The sequence below is a fragment of the Callorhinus ursinus genome, unplaced genomic scaffold (assembly GCF_003265705.2).
Source record: "Callorhinus ursinus isolate GAN/ISIS: 27379988/994484 unplaced genomic scaffold, GSC_fseal_2.0 scaffold107, whole genome shotgun sequence".
NCBI lineage: Eukaryota > Metazoa > Chordata > Mammalia > Carnivora > Otariidae > Callorhinus > Callorhinus ursinus.
In genome coordinates, this window is record NW_027397169.1 from 1,297,405 (window position 1) to 1,310,894 (window position 13,490).

A 13,490-nucleotide genomic window follows, 5' to 3' on the forward strand; every position below is an offset into this window, starting at 1 on the left:
CTTTTGGTTTATCCTGATTCATTAAATAATTATATTGGATAAGGGAAGTTATGTTTTAAGATATGTAAGAGAACTACATGCTATTTTTTCAGAGAAGTTATTAGAAAAAGTCAAAAGCTGAAAAATGAAAACACTGAATAAGGAGATAATTTAGAAATACAGAATTACAATTTACTATAAAGAAGTTGTTTCGGGGAGTCAGAAAAGAGGACAGCTTTTCATTATAAGGCTTTAAGTATTATTTATATTCCAAAGGGATCATCAAACTGTAAGAAGAATTTATAAAAGTGATTCACTTTGCAACAACAATGTATTTTGAAAACTTCCGTCTTCTAGCATTAAAAAAAGCTATAGTCATCCTTGTGGAAAAATGAATAGAGCATTAATTTCCAATGTACATGATGATAAGCATTTTATGCACATCACTCCTGAGTATTTTCACAGCAAATCTACAAGGAAGATGCTATTATCTATCTCCATTTTACAGATGAGGGAATTGATAGCAACATATTGCTAAAATTTTCATATTTCATAGAAACTCTCAATAGATATTGTCTTATTTTAAAATAGCTTATTGAATTCTCTTTTCATTAATAAAATAATATGCGCTCTTCTAACAAGTAAGCAAAGAGTATGTAAAAATGATTTAATAAAACGACAGTTTTTTTTGATATAGCAATCACTTTATTATTTTTCTGCTCTCTGCCTCACATCTAGGAAGATACTTCCTATCCTAAAGGTTTACTAGAAAACTCTATTAAATATTCAAGAATTAGGAAATCCCCATATCATGCAAACTTCCTGAACACACACAAAACGCCATTATGGAAAAATATTTGATGAAAAAACTTCAATTATTAATGAACTGATATCAACACAAATCACAATTAGGCAAGATTTATCTATGGAGAGGCAAATATTTAAACTTTAGAAATTTAAAAAGGTAATATATTACATTAGCTAATGTATATAAGAAAATTTTTTTTCAGTCTCACTGAGTGCCGGGAAAACATTTGAGAAAATGCACTGCAGCAGTATTTACAATAGCCAAGAGATGGAAACAGCTTAAATACACATTGTTAGACGAAAAAATAAAGAAAATGTGGTGTGTTCATACAATGGAATATTATTCAGAGAAGGAAATCCTGTCATATGCTACAACATGTGTGAACCTTGAGGGCATCATGCTAAGTGAAATGAACCGGTCACAAAATGACAAATACTGCATGATTCTACTTATATGAGGACTCTAAAGTAGTCAAACTGATAGAAACAAAGTAAAATGGTGGGTGCCATGGGCTGGGGGTAGGGTGGGTGGGGAGTTTTTCGGTGTGTGCAGAGCTTCAGTCATGTGGGATGAGTGGGGGTGGTTCTCAAGATCTGTTGCATGACAATGTGCGTGTGGTTAATAATATTGTAATGTACACTTGGCAATTGTCAGGATGAGTTTTATGTTATGTGCCTTTTTCCCATAATAAAAATATTTTGAGAAACATAATATCCATTTCTAATATAGAACTCACAGAATAGAAAGACCTTCCTTAATTTGGAAAACATTGAAAGGGCATTAAAACCTGTAGGAGTTTCCTGGGGCTGTCATAACAAAGTATTGCAGACTAGGTGGCTTAAACAACAGAAATTTATTTCCTCACAGTTTGGAGGCTAGAATTCTGAGGTCAGTGTGTCACCAGAGTTGGTCCCTTTTGAGGATCACGAGGGAAGAATCTGTCTTAGGCCTCTCTTCTCAGATTGTAGATAGTTGTCTTCTCCCTGTGTCTTCACCTGGTCTTCCTTCTGTCCACATCTCTGCCCAAATTTCCTCATCTTGTAAAGATACCAGTCATTTGGATTAGGGTCTGCCCTGTTGACCCCATTTTAACTTAATTACCTCTATAAAGACCTTATCTTCAAATACAGTCACATTCTGAGATACTGGGAGTTAGGGCTTCAACATAGGAATTGTGGAGAGAGAGGGTGGTGCACATTTCAGCCCATAACAATCTCTAACGGTTAAGGACTGGAACAGCTCCCAATCTATAGGAGACAAGCACAAGGATAACTGCAGCATCAGTAATGTTCCTGATGACAAAAATCATCTGCCCAGGAAATCCTGGAGGTTCTACTCACAATTTGATTTCTATTTTATTTATTTTTATTTTTTTAGAGAGAGTGCACAAGTGGGGGGAGGGGCAGAGAGTGAGGGAGAGAGAGAATCTCAAGCAACTCCCTGCTGAGCACTGAGCCCCACACAAGGCTCATTCTCACGACCCTGAGATCATGACCTGAGCCAAAATCAAGAGTTGGAGGCTCAATCAGACTGAGCCACCCAGACACCCCATCACAATTTGATTTATAATCAGTAAGCTCCTCATGGTTACTGCATACAAGACCAATACATAAGAAACTTTTTTTTTAAAGATTTTATTTATTTATTTGAGAGAGAGAATGAGAGAGAGAGAGAGCATGAGAGGGGAGAGGGTCAGAGGGAGAAGCAGACTCCCCGCCGAGCAGGGAGCCCGATGCGGGACTCGATCCCAGGACTCCAGGATCATGACCTGAGCCGAAGGCAGTCGCTTAACCAACTGAGCCAGCCAGGCTCCCCATACATAAGAAACTTTTTATATCTGAGGATAATACATTGAAAATGTAATAGATAAAAAGAACTCCTTTATTAGATCAACAAAACATGAAAAATATGAAGCAAAAACTTAAGAAATACTCAAATAGGAAAAAAAAATACCCAAATAGTAAAGGAAAAAATGTAGCTCCCAGTTTGGGACAAGATGGTATAGACTCACTTCCCTGTTTCTCCCTGCTAAACATAATATAAAGCCTTGGAAATAATTCAACAAATAATTGTATGAAGACTAAAAGATGGAAAGAGGAAGGTGGACTGGCTAAGGACCTCAGCACTTGAGGAATGCATTACACAGTAAGAAGTTTCTTACATTTTATTAAAATTTTCCATTTACCCAATTCTGATCACCAGAGGTGCCTGCAACTTGGAATCACCAACAGGCCCAGGCAAAATAAAAGTCCTTAGACAAGCATGTTCTCTCTGGCTAAAGGGTCAGGTCATCGAATACTCAGCAGGACAGAAACATTTTTTATCATATCCACCCTACCCCACCCAAACTCTGTGCTGTCAGTGAGAACTGAGTGGGGACTATAGACACCTATTTCCTACCATCAGCATCAGGCAGCCCAGGTGGGCACTTTTTTACCTGCTGTCTTGGTCTCTACTGATTCCCTGATTCAGCAAAAGCAAATGCCCAGGAAGACACTTTTCTGTCCCACCAGCAGCATCAACAAGGTGGAAACCAGACACCTAGACTCTTGCCACCCTGGGCAACAGCAGGCATCCCAGGTGGGTGCTTTCCTATTCCACTGCAGCATCAGTGGACACAGAGCTGGGAGTCTGTTTCTTTGTCTCCCACTGGTGTGGTAGAAGATAGCCTGCTGGATCAGTCAGTGTCAGAGGGGAATGAGTAGGAAGTGTGGTCATTCACTGCCCCCCCAAGTTGCATCAATAGGCAACCGAGGGTTGCATTCCCTTTCCCAGCTAAAATATTGTCAGTGCAGATGGAATGAGAGTCTGAGCTTCCATTGCCTTCCAGTGGTGGCACGTGGCATCCCTTATGCTCTGAATTAAAGACAGAGAGAAGATCTTGGAGAGGAAGGAACTGGAGAAAGAACATGCCAAAAGTAGATTTCAGATCAGAGTAAATTACTAGGGACAAGGGAATTACTTGATAATAAAAGAATTACTCCACCAAGAAGACAGGGATTACAACAGAGAATCAAAATATGTGAATCAAAACCTGATATATCATCAGTTGTACACCATAAAAAAAGATACCACACTGTACAACCTAAATATGTACAATTTTTGCTTGTCAATCATATCTTAATAAAGCTGGAAAGAAGAAAGAGAAATGTATCAAAACAAGATGGTTTTATTGATGATAGATGATGGCTATATGCCAAAACAAACAAGTATAGCAAAACATTATAATGGTGAAATCTATGTGGTGAGTATACAGTCATTCACTGTAAAGTTCTTTCAATCGCTGTATTCTTGAAAATGTTCATAATAAAATCAAAATCTAAAAAAATAGTACTAATATAACTGGAAGGAAAAATAGAGGGATCCAAAATTACAACTGGGGACTTCAACACCCTCCTCAGAAATTTATGGCACTATTGGACAAAAAGTCAACAAAGATATAGAAGAACTGAACAATGTCATTAAATATCAGTATCCAATTAACATTTGTAGAACACTCAATTGACATTTATAGGACACTACATCAAACAACAGCCGATACACATTCTTAATCAAGTTCCCATGGAACATCCACCAAGATAGAACACATACTGGGTTGTAAAACAAATGTCAACAAATTGAAATAAATTGAAATCATACCAGGTATATTCTCTGACCATAATAGAACCATCCTCAAATCAACAACATAAAGATAACAAGAGAGTCTCCAAATAACTGGAAATTAATCAGCCCATTTATAAGTAATTTAAGGTTCAATAGGCACTCTCAAATGAAATTCTAAAAAAGATGAAATTACATCAACATGGATGGAACTGGAGGGTATAATGCTAAGTGAAATAAGTCAATCAGAGAAACACAATTATCATACGGTTTCACTCATACATGGAACGTAAGGAATAGTGCAGAGGAGAATAGGGGAAGGGAGGGAAAACTGAATGGGAAGAAATCATTGAGGGAGACAAGCCATATGAGACTCTTGACTCCAGGAAACAAACTGAGGGCTGTGGAAAAGGAGGTGGGTGGAGGAATGCGGTAACCAGGTGATGGGAATTAAAGACAGCACATGATATGATGAGCACTGTGTGTTATGTTCAACTAATGAATCATTGAACATTATATCAAAAACTAACGATGTACTATACCTTGGCTAATTGAATTTAAATTTAAAAAAAGATGAAAATAATACAACATATCAAAATTTGTGACATGCAGATAATGCAGTGCCTAGAGGGGAATTTAAATATAGCACTAAATGCTTACATTAGAAAGGAAGAAGTGTCTGAAATCATTAATCTAAGCTCCCACCTCAAGAAATTTTAGAAAGAAGAGGAAAATAAACTCAAAGCAATCAGAAGTAGTGCTCACTTCAGCAGCACATATACTCAAAGCAATCAGAAGTAAGGTAATAATGAGAATAATACGTCAATAAATTCTAAAACAAATGCAATAGAGAATACGAAAAAATGATAAAACATTAAAAAGGAAATAAAATCCATGATTAAATAAAAATGAACTGTATTTACCAATGGTTTACAATATGGTAAAGAATTCATTTTCACCCCAAATATTTGATTCAATGTAATAAAGTTAGAATAGAAACAAAAAGTAATTTTTAGATGAAGATGTTGATTCTCAAATTCACAAGGAAGCGAAATTTTTCTTTTTTCTTAAAGATTGATTGATTTATTTATTTTAGAGAGAGAGAGAGACAGAGAGGCCACATGCATATGGGTTGGGGAGGGACTGAGGGCGAGAAACTTCAAGAAGACTCTCCGCTGAGCTCAGAGTCCCACATGGGGCTTGAGGCGGGGCTCTATCCCAGGACCCCTAGATCATGACCTGAGCCAAAATCAAGAGTTGGATGCTTAACTGACTGAGCCACCCAGGCACCCTAGAAGTGAAAATTTTCAAAGAAAAATAAGAACTTTTTTGGGGGGGGAAGGAATGAAGAACAAGGGAGGATATGGAAAAAGTAATATACCACAACATTCTCTAAAGTTTGTTATGGGAGGAAAACCCCCAACAAATTGAAGAGGGATATGGAGGTTCCAGAAACAGCCCCTTGTATATACGGAAGTTTAGTATTTGATAAATTTGGCATTTCAAGTAAGTTGGAAAATGATTATTTAAAATTGAGGAGAATATATTACATTTTTAAAATTTGGCTAATGTCTGCATTCAGAGAAAGTTTTAAAGCTAAAATTTAAATTTAAAAACTTTTCTAAAATAGTTCAAATACAACATGGAAAAAGCATGTATGACTTAGATATTTTACCCAAATATGAATCTTTGTACTCTCAGTTGATGAAACAAAACGTAGAAGGTACAAAAGAGTGGTCTGAAAAGTTCTTAGTTAGGAAATGAGTTTTCTGGTATAGAATGGTTGAAGCAATAGAGGACATACTTAATGTTTATTCAGTGGTGGAAGACATGGCTAGATATAGTAGCAAATCCTCAAGGATAGCATTAATCTGAGATGGAACCCCAATGGTGAGTCTTGATCGCTGAGGGTAGGTGTAGACAGGGACTCTTAAAAAGAGCGGGGGAATCCCTTGATAAATAGAGGTAAAACAATTTTGATTGTTTTCTAATATCTGAATGAATAAATATATAATTTTATGTATCTGAGTGGTTTATTGTTCCAAAGCCTAAACATGTGATGAGACTTAAGAGAGAAAACCTGAATGCCTATTTCCCCTGGGACCCATTTAAATCTGAAAAGCTCTTAAAGAGTAACTGGGGAAGAGGCTTCAGGGGTCTGCTTGGACAACACCACAGGAGGAAATGTGGACCCCCAGTTCTGCTTCCAAGATCCAGCACAGAGGAGCATCTGCATAGATCTCCAGCCAGAGAGGGAACAAGATGACACCTTGAGGTTTGGGATGTGGGTAGAGGTCCTTGGTACCCAGAACTTACATATCCATCCTGCTAGACATAAGCTGGGGTATGGACATGACATACTGCCAGGTTTCCCACACCTAATCTGCTCCTGCCCAGGAAGACACCCCTCATTTCCTGCTTTATCCCCCCACCACACACAGGAAGGGCTAAAGGGTGTGGGGCTGCCCTGGTGGGATCACAGTTGTGGCCTGGCCTGGACTGACCTGTCCTGGATGCCTTGTGTTACCTTAGGGTACCTTGTGCCGAATGGCCGGAGGTGTTAGAAATAAGGGCTGAGCCAATGTCTACAGCGACTGATAAAGTTCTCACTCTTGGCTCTCCTGAGGCCAGAGCCTTGGAAAGGGGGGAAATGACAGGACCACATACATGTTGCTCTGTTGAGCATCTCTGGTCAAGTGAACTGAATGAAGGGCTGTCTCTAGAATGTGGGTGCCTGGTGACCAGAATTCTGTTGGGTTCTGTCACCAAGGAAGTGAGGTTGCTTCTTCAAGATTCCATTTCCTGGGCCCCTTCCTTCACTGAAACCCACCCAAAGCCTCCACTAGACCATTGACTGCTTACCCTACTTGGCTGTGTTATCTCCATAACTGTTCACAAATATCCACCACAGCTTGCTACATCACACGCTGGGAATGTAGCCAGGGTCCCAGCCTGGAGGGGACAGAGCTGAGTTCAGTCCTCTTTTTTTCTCTGTCAGTTCCCTGTCCTGGAAAAGCCTTTGTGCCACTGGGAGCCTCTCCACTCTCCCAACCTGCACGTTGGGGTTCATGCTGGTAACTACTTCCTTTTGACATCACCAGGTATACATGAGATTATATCTGTAACACCTGTGGGTTGGTGACACATGTATATGATGAATAAACTCAGAAATGAGAATTACAGGAAGGGGACATAGCACAGAATACCACTCAAAACAGGCCTGGGTTCTGGCTCTATCATTTACTAGATATTTGACCTTGGGCAAGTTACTTACCTTGTCTGTGCCTCAGTTTCTCCACCTGTCATTAGCATAATAACAAGACTACCTACTTTGTAAGGTCTTGGAGAGTTATTAAAGGAGTTAATGGTTTTTTTAAACTTTTTTTATTGTTATGTTAATCACCATATATTACATAATTTGTTTTGGTGTAGTATTCCATGATTCATTGTTTGTTCATAACACCCAGTGCTCCATGCAGAATGTGCCCTCTTTAATACACATCACCAGGCTAACCCATCCCCCTACCCTCCTCCCCTCTAGAAACCTCAGTTTGTTTTTCAGAGTCCATCATCTCTCCTGGTTCATCTCCCCCTCTGACTTACTCGCCTTCAAAGGAGTTAATGTTTGAAAAATGCTTGGAACACCTAACATACCTGAAGTGCTGTATCTGTATATTATAAATAAAATTTATAAATTCTTTTGACACTGACTTTGTAAACTCCAGAGGGCAAGAGCTAGTGCCTTAATGTATGTAGAAAGTACTCCATAACAAAGGATGGATATATGAACAATAAACATTTATGAATGCATTACCTAAGTTACGCACGTCCTCCTGATATTCCCAAGCAAAATCACACCCAAACATACCTGCTCTGTCTGACATCCTCTTCTCTGATTCTATCCAGGAATCACTGGGGCTTCTTGGACTCTGCTGACCCTGCACACTATAGATTCTCTTTTCTGTGTCAGCAAATCTTAGTTCTTGTCCAATCCCTGCAGCTCCCAGGGCTTGCACCTCGATCCTTCTCTTCACCTGGGAGAGAAGGGTCACCCCCAGATCTTGGCATACACACAGAGCATGAACCTTGGAGAAAATGTTTCCTTGGCCTGTAGCAGGTAGAAGAATGCAATGGCAGAGTGGGATGTTGGGAAAATCCTCCAGGTGTTGTCAGAGGGGATTTGCCAGCAACAACCTGTCTGGTTGCTGGGCCTTGGTGGTTAAGTAGTTGGGAGGGCTGCCATGTTTCAGAAGTCCTAGCATAATATGATCAATATTATGGTGGTGCAATGAGAATCACCTAATTAATCCAATCTCATCTGTTCCCTGACTGACTCACAAATCCAGTAGTGATTTGATAATGATAATATTTGTGTTCTATCCTTTCAGTTTCATTTATTGGCTAGAGTGATAGTTATTTACATTTACTGTGTATTTTTAAAATGACCCTCCCTGGAAGAGTTTTCCAAACAAATTGAATTTATAATAGAAGCCGATGATGAGCAACTAAAAAAATTTTTATGCATAGTCTCTGGTTTGGCTCTCCCTAAATGGTAAATTATATGGACTTCTGATTTCTCTCTAGAGATCAAGTCCAGTTTGGACTCTGTGGGAGTGCAACCTCATGGCGTTTGAGAAGTAATGGGGGTACTCTGGGACATCTACCGTGTGTGTGAGTGTGTGTGTGTGTGTGAGTGTGTGTGTACATGCTGCATCTTGCTATGGGGTGGAGGTAGACTCCTCTCCTTGGGAAAATTTTTCCCAGACATTTTGCTCTGGGCTTTATTTTTAGGCACACGGCTTGATCAGTGCTGTCAATAGGACCACTAAGCACTCTATAATATGGAATTTTTTAAATTTAGTAGCCGCCTTTAAAAAGATAAAAACAAACATGTGAAATGAATTTTAGTAATATATTTTAAAACATTATTACCAAGATATTTTTACCTGTGCATGCAATCAATGTAAAAATTAATAGAGATAGTTTACATTTTTTGTGTGTGCTCTCAGAAATCCAGTACTTTCTACTTACAACACAGTCTCATTTTGTAAGTTGAATTTTGTCAGATGTATCTGCTTTGTATTTAGATTGTACACTCTTCACAGATGTAAAATAGGGTTCACATATCTAAGTTGTTGCAAACATACCTATAACTTTTCCACTTAAAGATCTTGTCATATGAATACTGAAAAGTTTCTACTGGGTCTAGTAACAAAGGAGTCATTGTGACCTTATCAAGGAAGCACCCACAGAATGGTGAGGGCAGATGGAAGAGTGGGTGGTCTGAGGAGGTGCTTGAAGATGAGGCCCCAGAGGCACAGGATGTAGATGACTTTTTCTCAGTGATCCACAACGAACAGGAAGGAGTGGAAAGAACCATTTCTCTGTGAAATATCAGGCAAGTTAAGGGATCTTGGATATGTATGAAGTAAAAAGTAGGGAATGTTTGAAACAAGCTTTGTGAAAAGCCAAGGAATAAATATGCCAACACATAAAAGTAAAGTAAAATTTCCAGGGATTATGGATGTTTTGCAGTGGATGTAGATGATTTTGGATTTATAGTGGTACTAAAGTATGTGTGCTCTTCTCAGCAGTTATCCTAAGACTAGCAGTAGCTATGGCATGGTGGATAATGAGGGTCTTCCAGATTTGAAGTTTTACAAGGCAGATATGATAATTGTTAAGGAATTCTGAATTATTCCAAGGGAATTATTGAGATCATAGACCATGGAATCCAGGATTGGTAGGAATAGGAGAGAAAGTAAGGTGAGTATATGGTGATCTGGCATCACTTCCAATCTTGAGGGATAGGTAACTATTGTATAAGTGTTTGAGTGAAAACTGAAAATCAGGAATTTATGGTGGGCGAATATGTTCTCTGAATTATTTTTGATCATGACATTGTTGGTTGACGTCAAGGTCTGGGATATGGGAGTGAGTTGCTAAGAACAGGGCAGATGATAATTTCACTATTGGTTTAAGTTTTGAAAACAAAGTGGTCAACAGGTCGAGCAAATGAATAGTCACCTAACACAGAAGGATGGTGCGGCTGGAGATTTAGAAAAAGACTGGGCACCGTGTGTCCGGGGGTAGGGGGAAGACCAGGAATTGTATGGTTGAGAGTGACAAGGACAAGTGAGAACAAATCATAAAAGAGAGGATCTTACAAGATGGTGAAGGAGAAATGATCTGGAGTAGGTCCTGAATTTTGACCTTGAATTTTCTGGTTTTGATCCAAGTCTATTTGATGACATCCCAGGACACAGGTCAGATCTATCCCCAGAGGTAGAGAAGGAAGGTGGAAGTACAAAATAACTGATACCATGCTCCTAAGAAGGCAACCTTTTAAACCATTTTAAACCAATTTTAAACCAATCTCATGATTTATTTTTATAGGGTAAAAGCAAAAGAAGTATGATGGTCAAGACTCCACAGAGGAAGCAATATGACTGTGGAAACCAATCCAAACCAAAGTCTTGCTTAAGTGTCTCGATCCCTTTGAGGATGTCCAGTTACATATTCAAGAGGCCAGTTACCAGAATTACATCCCATCCTGGTAGTGAGGTCAGATGCCATCACTGGGAGGAAGCCCTGGACAAGCCCCAACAGGTGTGCTGGCAGAAGAGGCTACAAGGCCTCCAGGCCTGCAGCAGGACAGGGGAACCGTTAAGCACTTTGGATCTTGCCAAAGCCTTGCAAAAACTTGAACCCAGGTGCACAGGTGAATATCTGCCAGATGTTCTTGCAGGTAGTCTGAACTCCAGCCCCATGCCCATCCCTGCTGGGTCTTCAGGAGTTGATCTGGGTATCCCACAGCTCTTGTGCAAACAATTTCTGGTGACTGAGGAAGATATCAGGAAACAGGAAAGGAAAGTGAAGACAGCAAGAGAAAGGTTGGCCACAGCACTGGCTGTAGACAGACTTGCTAGAGAGGCAGAGACAATGAGGGGCCAAGAAGGACATCCTGAAAAACACCATGAAAAAAAGAAGCTAGTGCAGATGAAATGGCGCAGGGCACTTCATTAATGTCTCTTTGCAGTGTCCATGCTGTCTTCATGCCCCGAGCCCTCGAAACTTTAATATGTACCAGTACTTTTCTTGTATTAAATTATTTTGTGTGACATAGACAATAGTGATCTTTTTGAACTGCAAGATTGGGTTTCAGGCAAGGAGAGAAAAGAGATCTTTCCTTTCCATGAGGTACTGTTATCTTCCCTTACTTTGTATGTTATTTGTATTTTAAAGTCAACAGAGAGTGATCAAGTTCATGCGATTATTTAGTGTTCTGCCCTCACAGTCAGGGTAAAACATGCCTGGTCGAAATGGACTACTCTTTTTGTGTTAATATTCCAACAGAATCCAACATAATATTTTTCTTAATGTTCTCAAAAAAGATACCTGTTTGTAGGTCTCTATTTTTCTGTTCTTTGTTGCATGTTAATTCAGAGTTCAGTACAAGGAAATACCAGACTTCTCACTTTTAAAAATATCTCTATGTGTTGGAAATTTGATTCATGAAAACTGATGTGCCATTTTGGGGATCATGCTGTCAAGAGAGACTCTTCTCAGCATCATTAATCTATCACTGAGCTACTGCTCATTGGGATTTAATTGTCAATTTGCTTGAGCAACCTGTGGTAATATTCAAATCCTTTTCATCATTACTTAACTTTTGTCTCATGGATTCATCAGTTTCTGAGAATGAGTTATTAAAAAATAATATTTGTAGTATTTCTATCTTTCCTAAAAATGGGCTATTTTAAAATTGCATCTTCTCTCCTCTATTCTTCCAGGAAGTACTCATCTGGAATTTTAGAATGTGTTTTAACATCTTGTTTTAAAACTAATTCTGATTTAGATACACTGAATTTTTTCTTTTCCTTATGACTCCCGTTACATTTTTCTGTGGTCACATTTCTGCTTCCCGATGTACATCCTTGACTGGTTCTTTGACTGAAGGCCTTTGGCAGGTCAATGTTGAGTCTGTCCATATTTCAGGAAGTATTTTTGTCTTTTTCTTTGACAGATAGTGTGGTGAGGTGTTTGATTTAGGTTCTTAGTAGTTTTTTTCCTTCCTAGTTATTTAGTATTTCTGAGCCTCCATATCACTAGCTATAAAATGGGAATGCAGGTCTCAGGGCTGGTGAGTGTAACTGAGACAATGCACACGGAGGCTAGAGATTGAGAGCGCAGCTGAGAAAGTTTGTCACTCACGTTGCTTAGTAGATATAAAGGCATCAATAATGATAGCTCTTGTTATCGTTATTATAACTTCCAGAGAAGGTATTCTTAGAGAATGACTGCTTAAGACTGAGGATGTGAAGCTCACACCAAGTAAGTCTGAATGGTGGCATTGCTGTGAATTCTCCGCCCTTGGGTGTCTTCAGCTGTGGTCGTCTGCAAAATGTGTAGAGGTCATGCCAGCTATTCCTGCAAACCCAAAGCAGGACAGCACAGCTTGCCTTGTGCCTGGCTCATGTGGGGCTGCTTGCTGGGGAGACCCTGCTCTGTCTAGTTGGAGTCAGTGCAGAGAAAGATGAAGAGAGACTGTCTAGCTTTTTCCTCAGATTTTTTCTTTCCCACTGAGTGTTATTTATCTTTATATCAAAAGCAGACACTGTGTGTCTCAAGCCTGGGGATTTCTCTGGGACTGAGGCTTCCCGGAAACCTAGTGATTTCAGCTCCAAGTCCCAATGTCGATTGCCCAGTCATTCCTGACTCACTCATTTCTTCTTGGATTATTTCCCATCTTGGAGGACCAGGAGGGGAGAGGAGCCACTGAGGCAGACTGGTCTGGAAGTCCTGGTGAACCTGAGCTTCAGAGAATGAGACAGTGTTAGGGGAACTTTGGGGGTGGGGAAATATGGAGGAATGGAGATGGGTGTGGTGGCTGGCATGTTGATTTTACATGATGACAATGTGTTGATTTTACATGATGACAATGTCTGGGTCTCTTGCCAGTTCTGGTGCCTCTGAGGGACGAAATGGCATGAAACCAAAACACAGCTTTGCAGTTGCCCTTCAGGACTCAGTGGAAGGGAAAACCTTTCTTCTTGGTCCCCTGTGAACTAGTCAGGGGCCAAGTCAAGAAGGGCCCAGAGAC

The 13,490-nt window shown here is 39.6% G+C and overlaps 1 protein-coding gene across 4 annotated transcripts; it reads left to right on the top strand.

Annotated features, from left to right (window-relative positions):
- The first annotated feature begins 7,255 nt into the window (after positions 1-7,255).
- MBD3L1 (methyl-CpG binding domain protein 3 like 1) lies at positions 7,256-11,413 on the top strand. Of its 4 annotated transcripts, none has more exons than XM_073889442.1 (2): positions 7,256-7,461; positions 10,784-11,413. In XM_073889442.1, the coding sequence occupies exons 1-2, from the start codon at positions 7,456-7,458 to the stop codon at positions 11,411-11,413; spliced, it is 636 nt and encodes a 211-aa protein (XP_073745543.1). In that variant the 5' UTR covers positions 7,256-7,455. The 4 variants fall into 4 exon arrangements, with proteins under 4 accessions (XP_073745543.1, XP_025718751.1, XP_025718749.1 ...); XM_025862966.2 differs by having other exon boundaries at positions 7,449-7,488; XM_025862964.2 differs by lacking the exon at positions 7,256-7,461 and adding an exon at positions 9,336-9,785.
- Positions 11,414-13,490: the final 2,077 nt, after the last annotated feature.

Coding starts and splice junctions, on each gene's coding strand:
- MBD3L1 (XM_025862967.2), top strand. CDS start 10,115: ATGGAATCCAGGATTGGTAGGAATAGGAGAGAAAGTAAG. Junction 10,154..10,783: donor GGAATAGGAGAGAAAGTAAG/GTGAGTATATGG, acceptor TTATTTTTATAG/GGTAAAAGCAAAAGAAGTAT.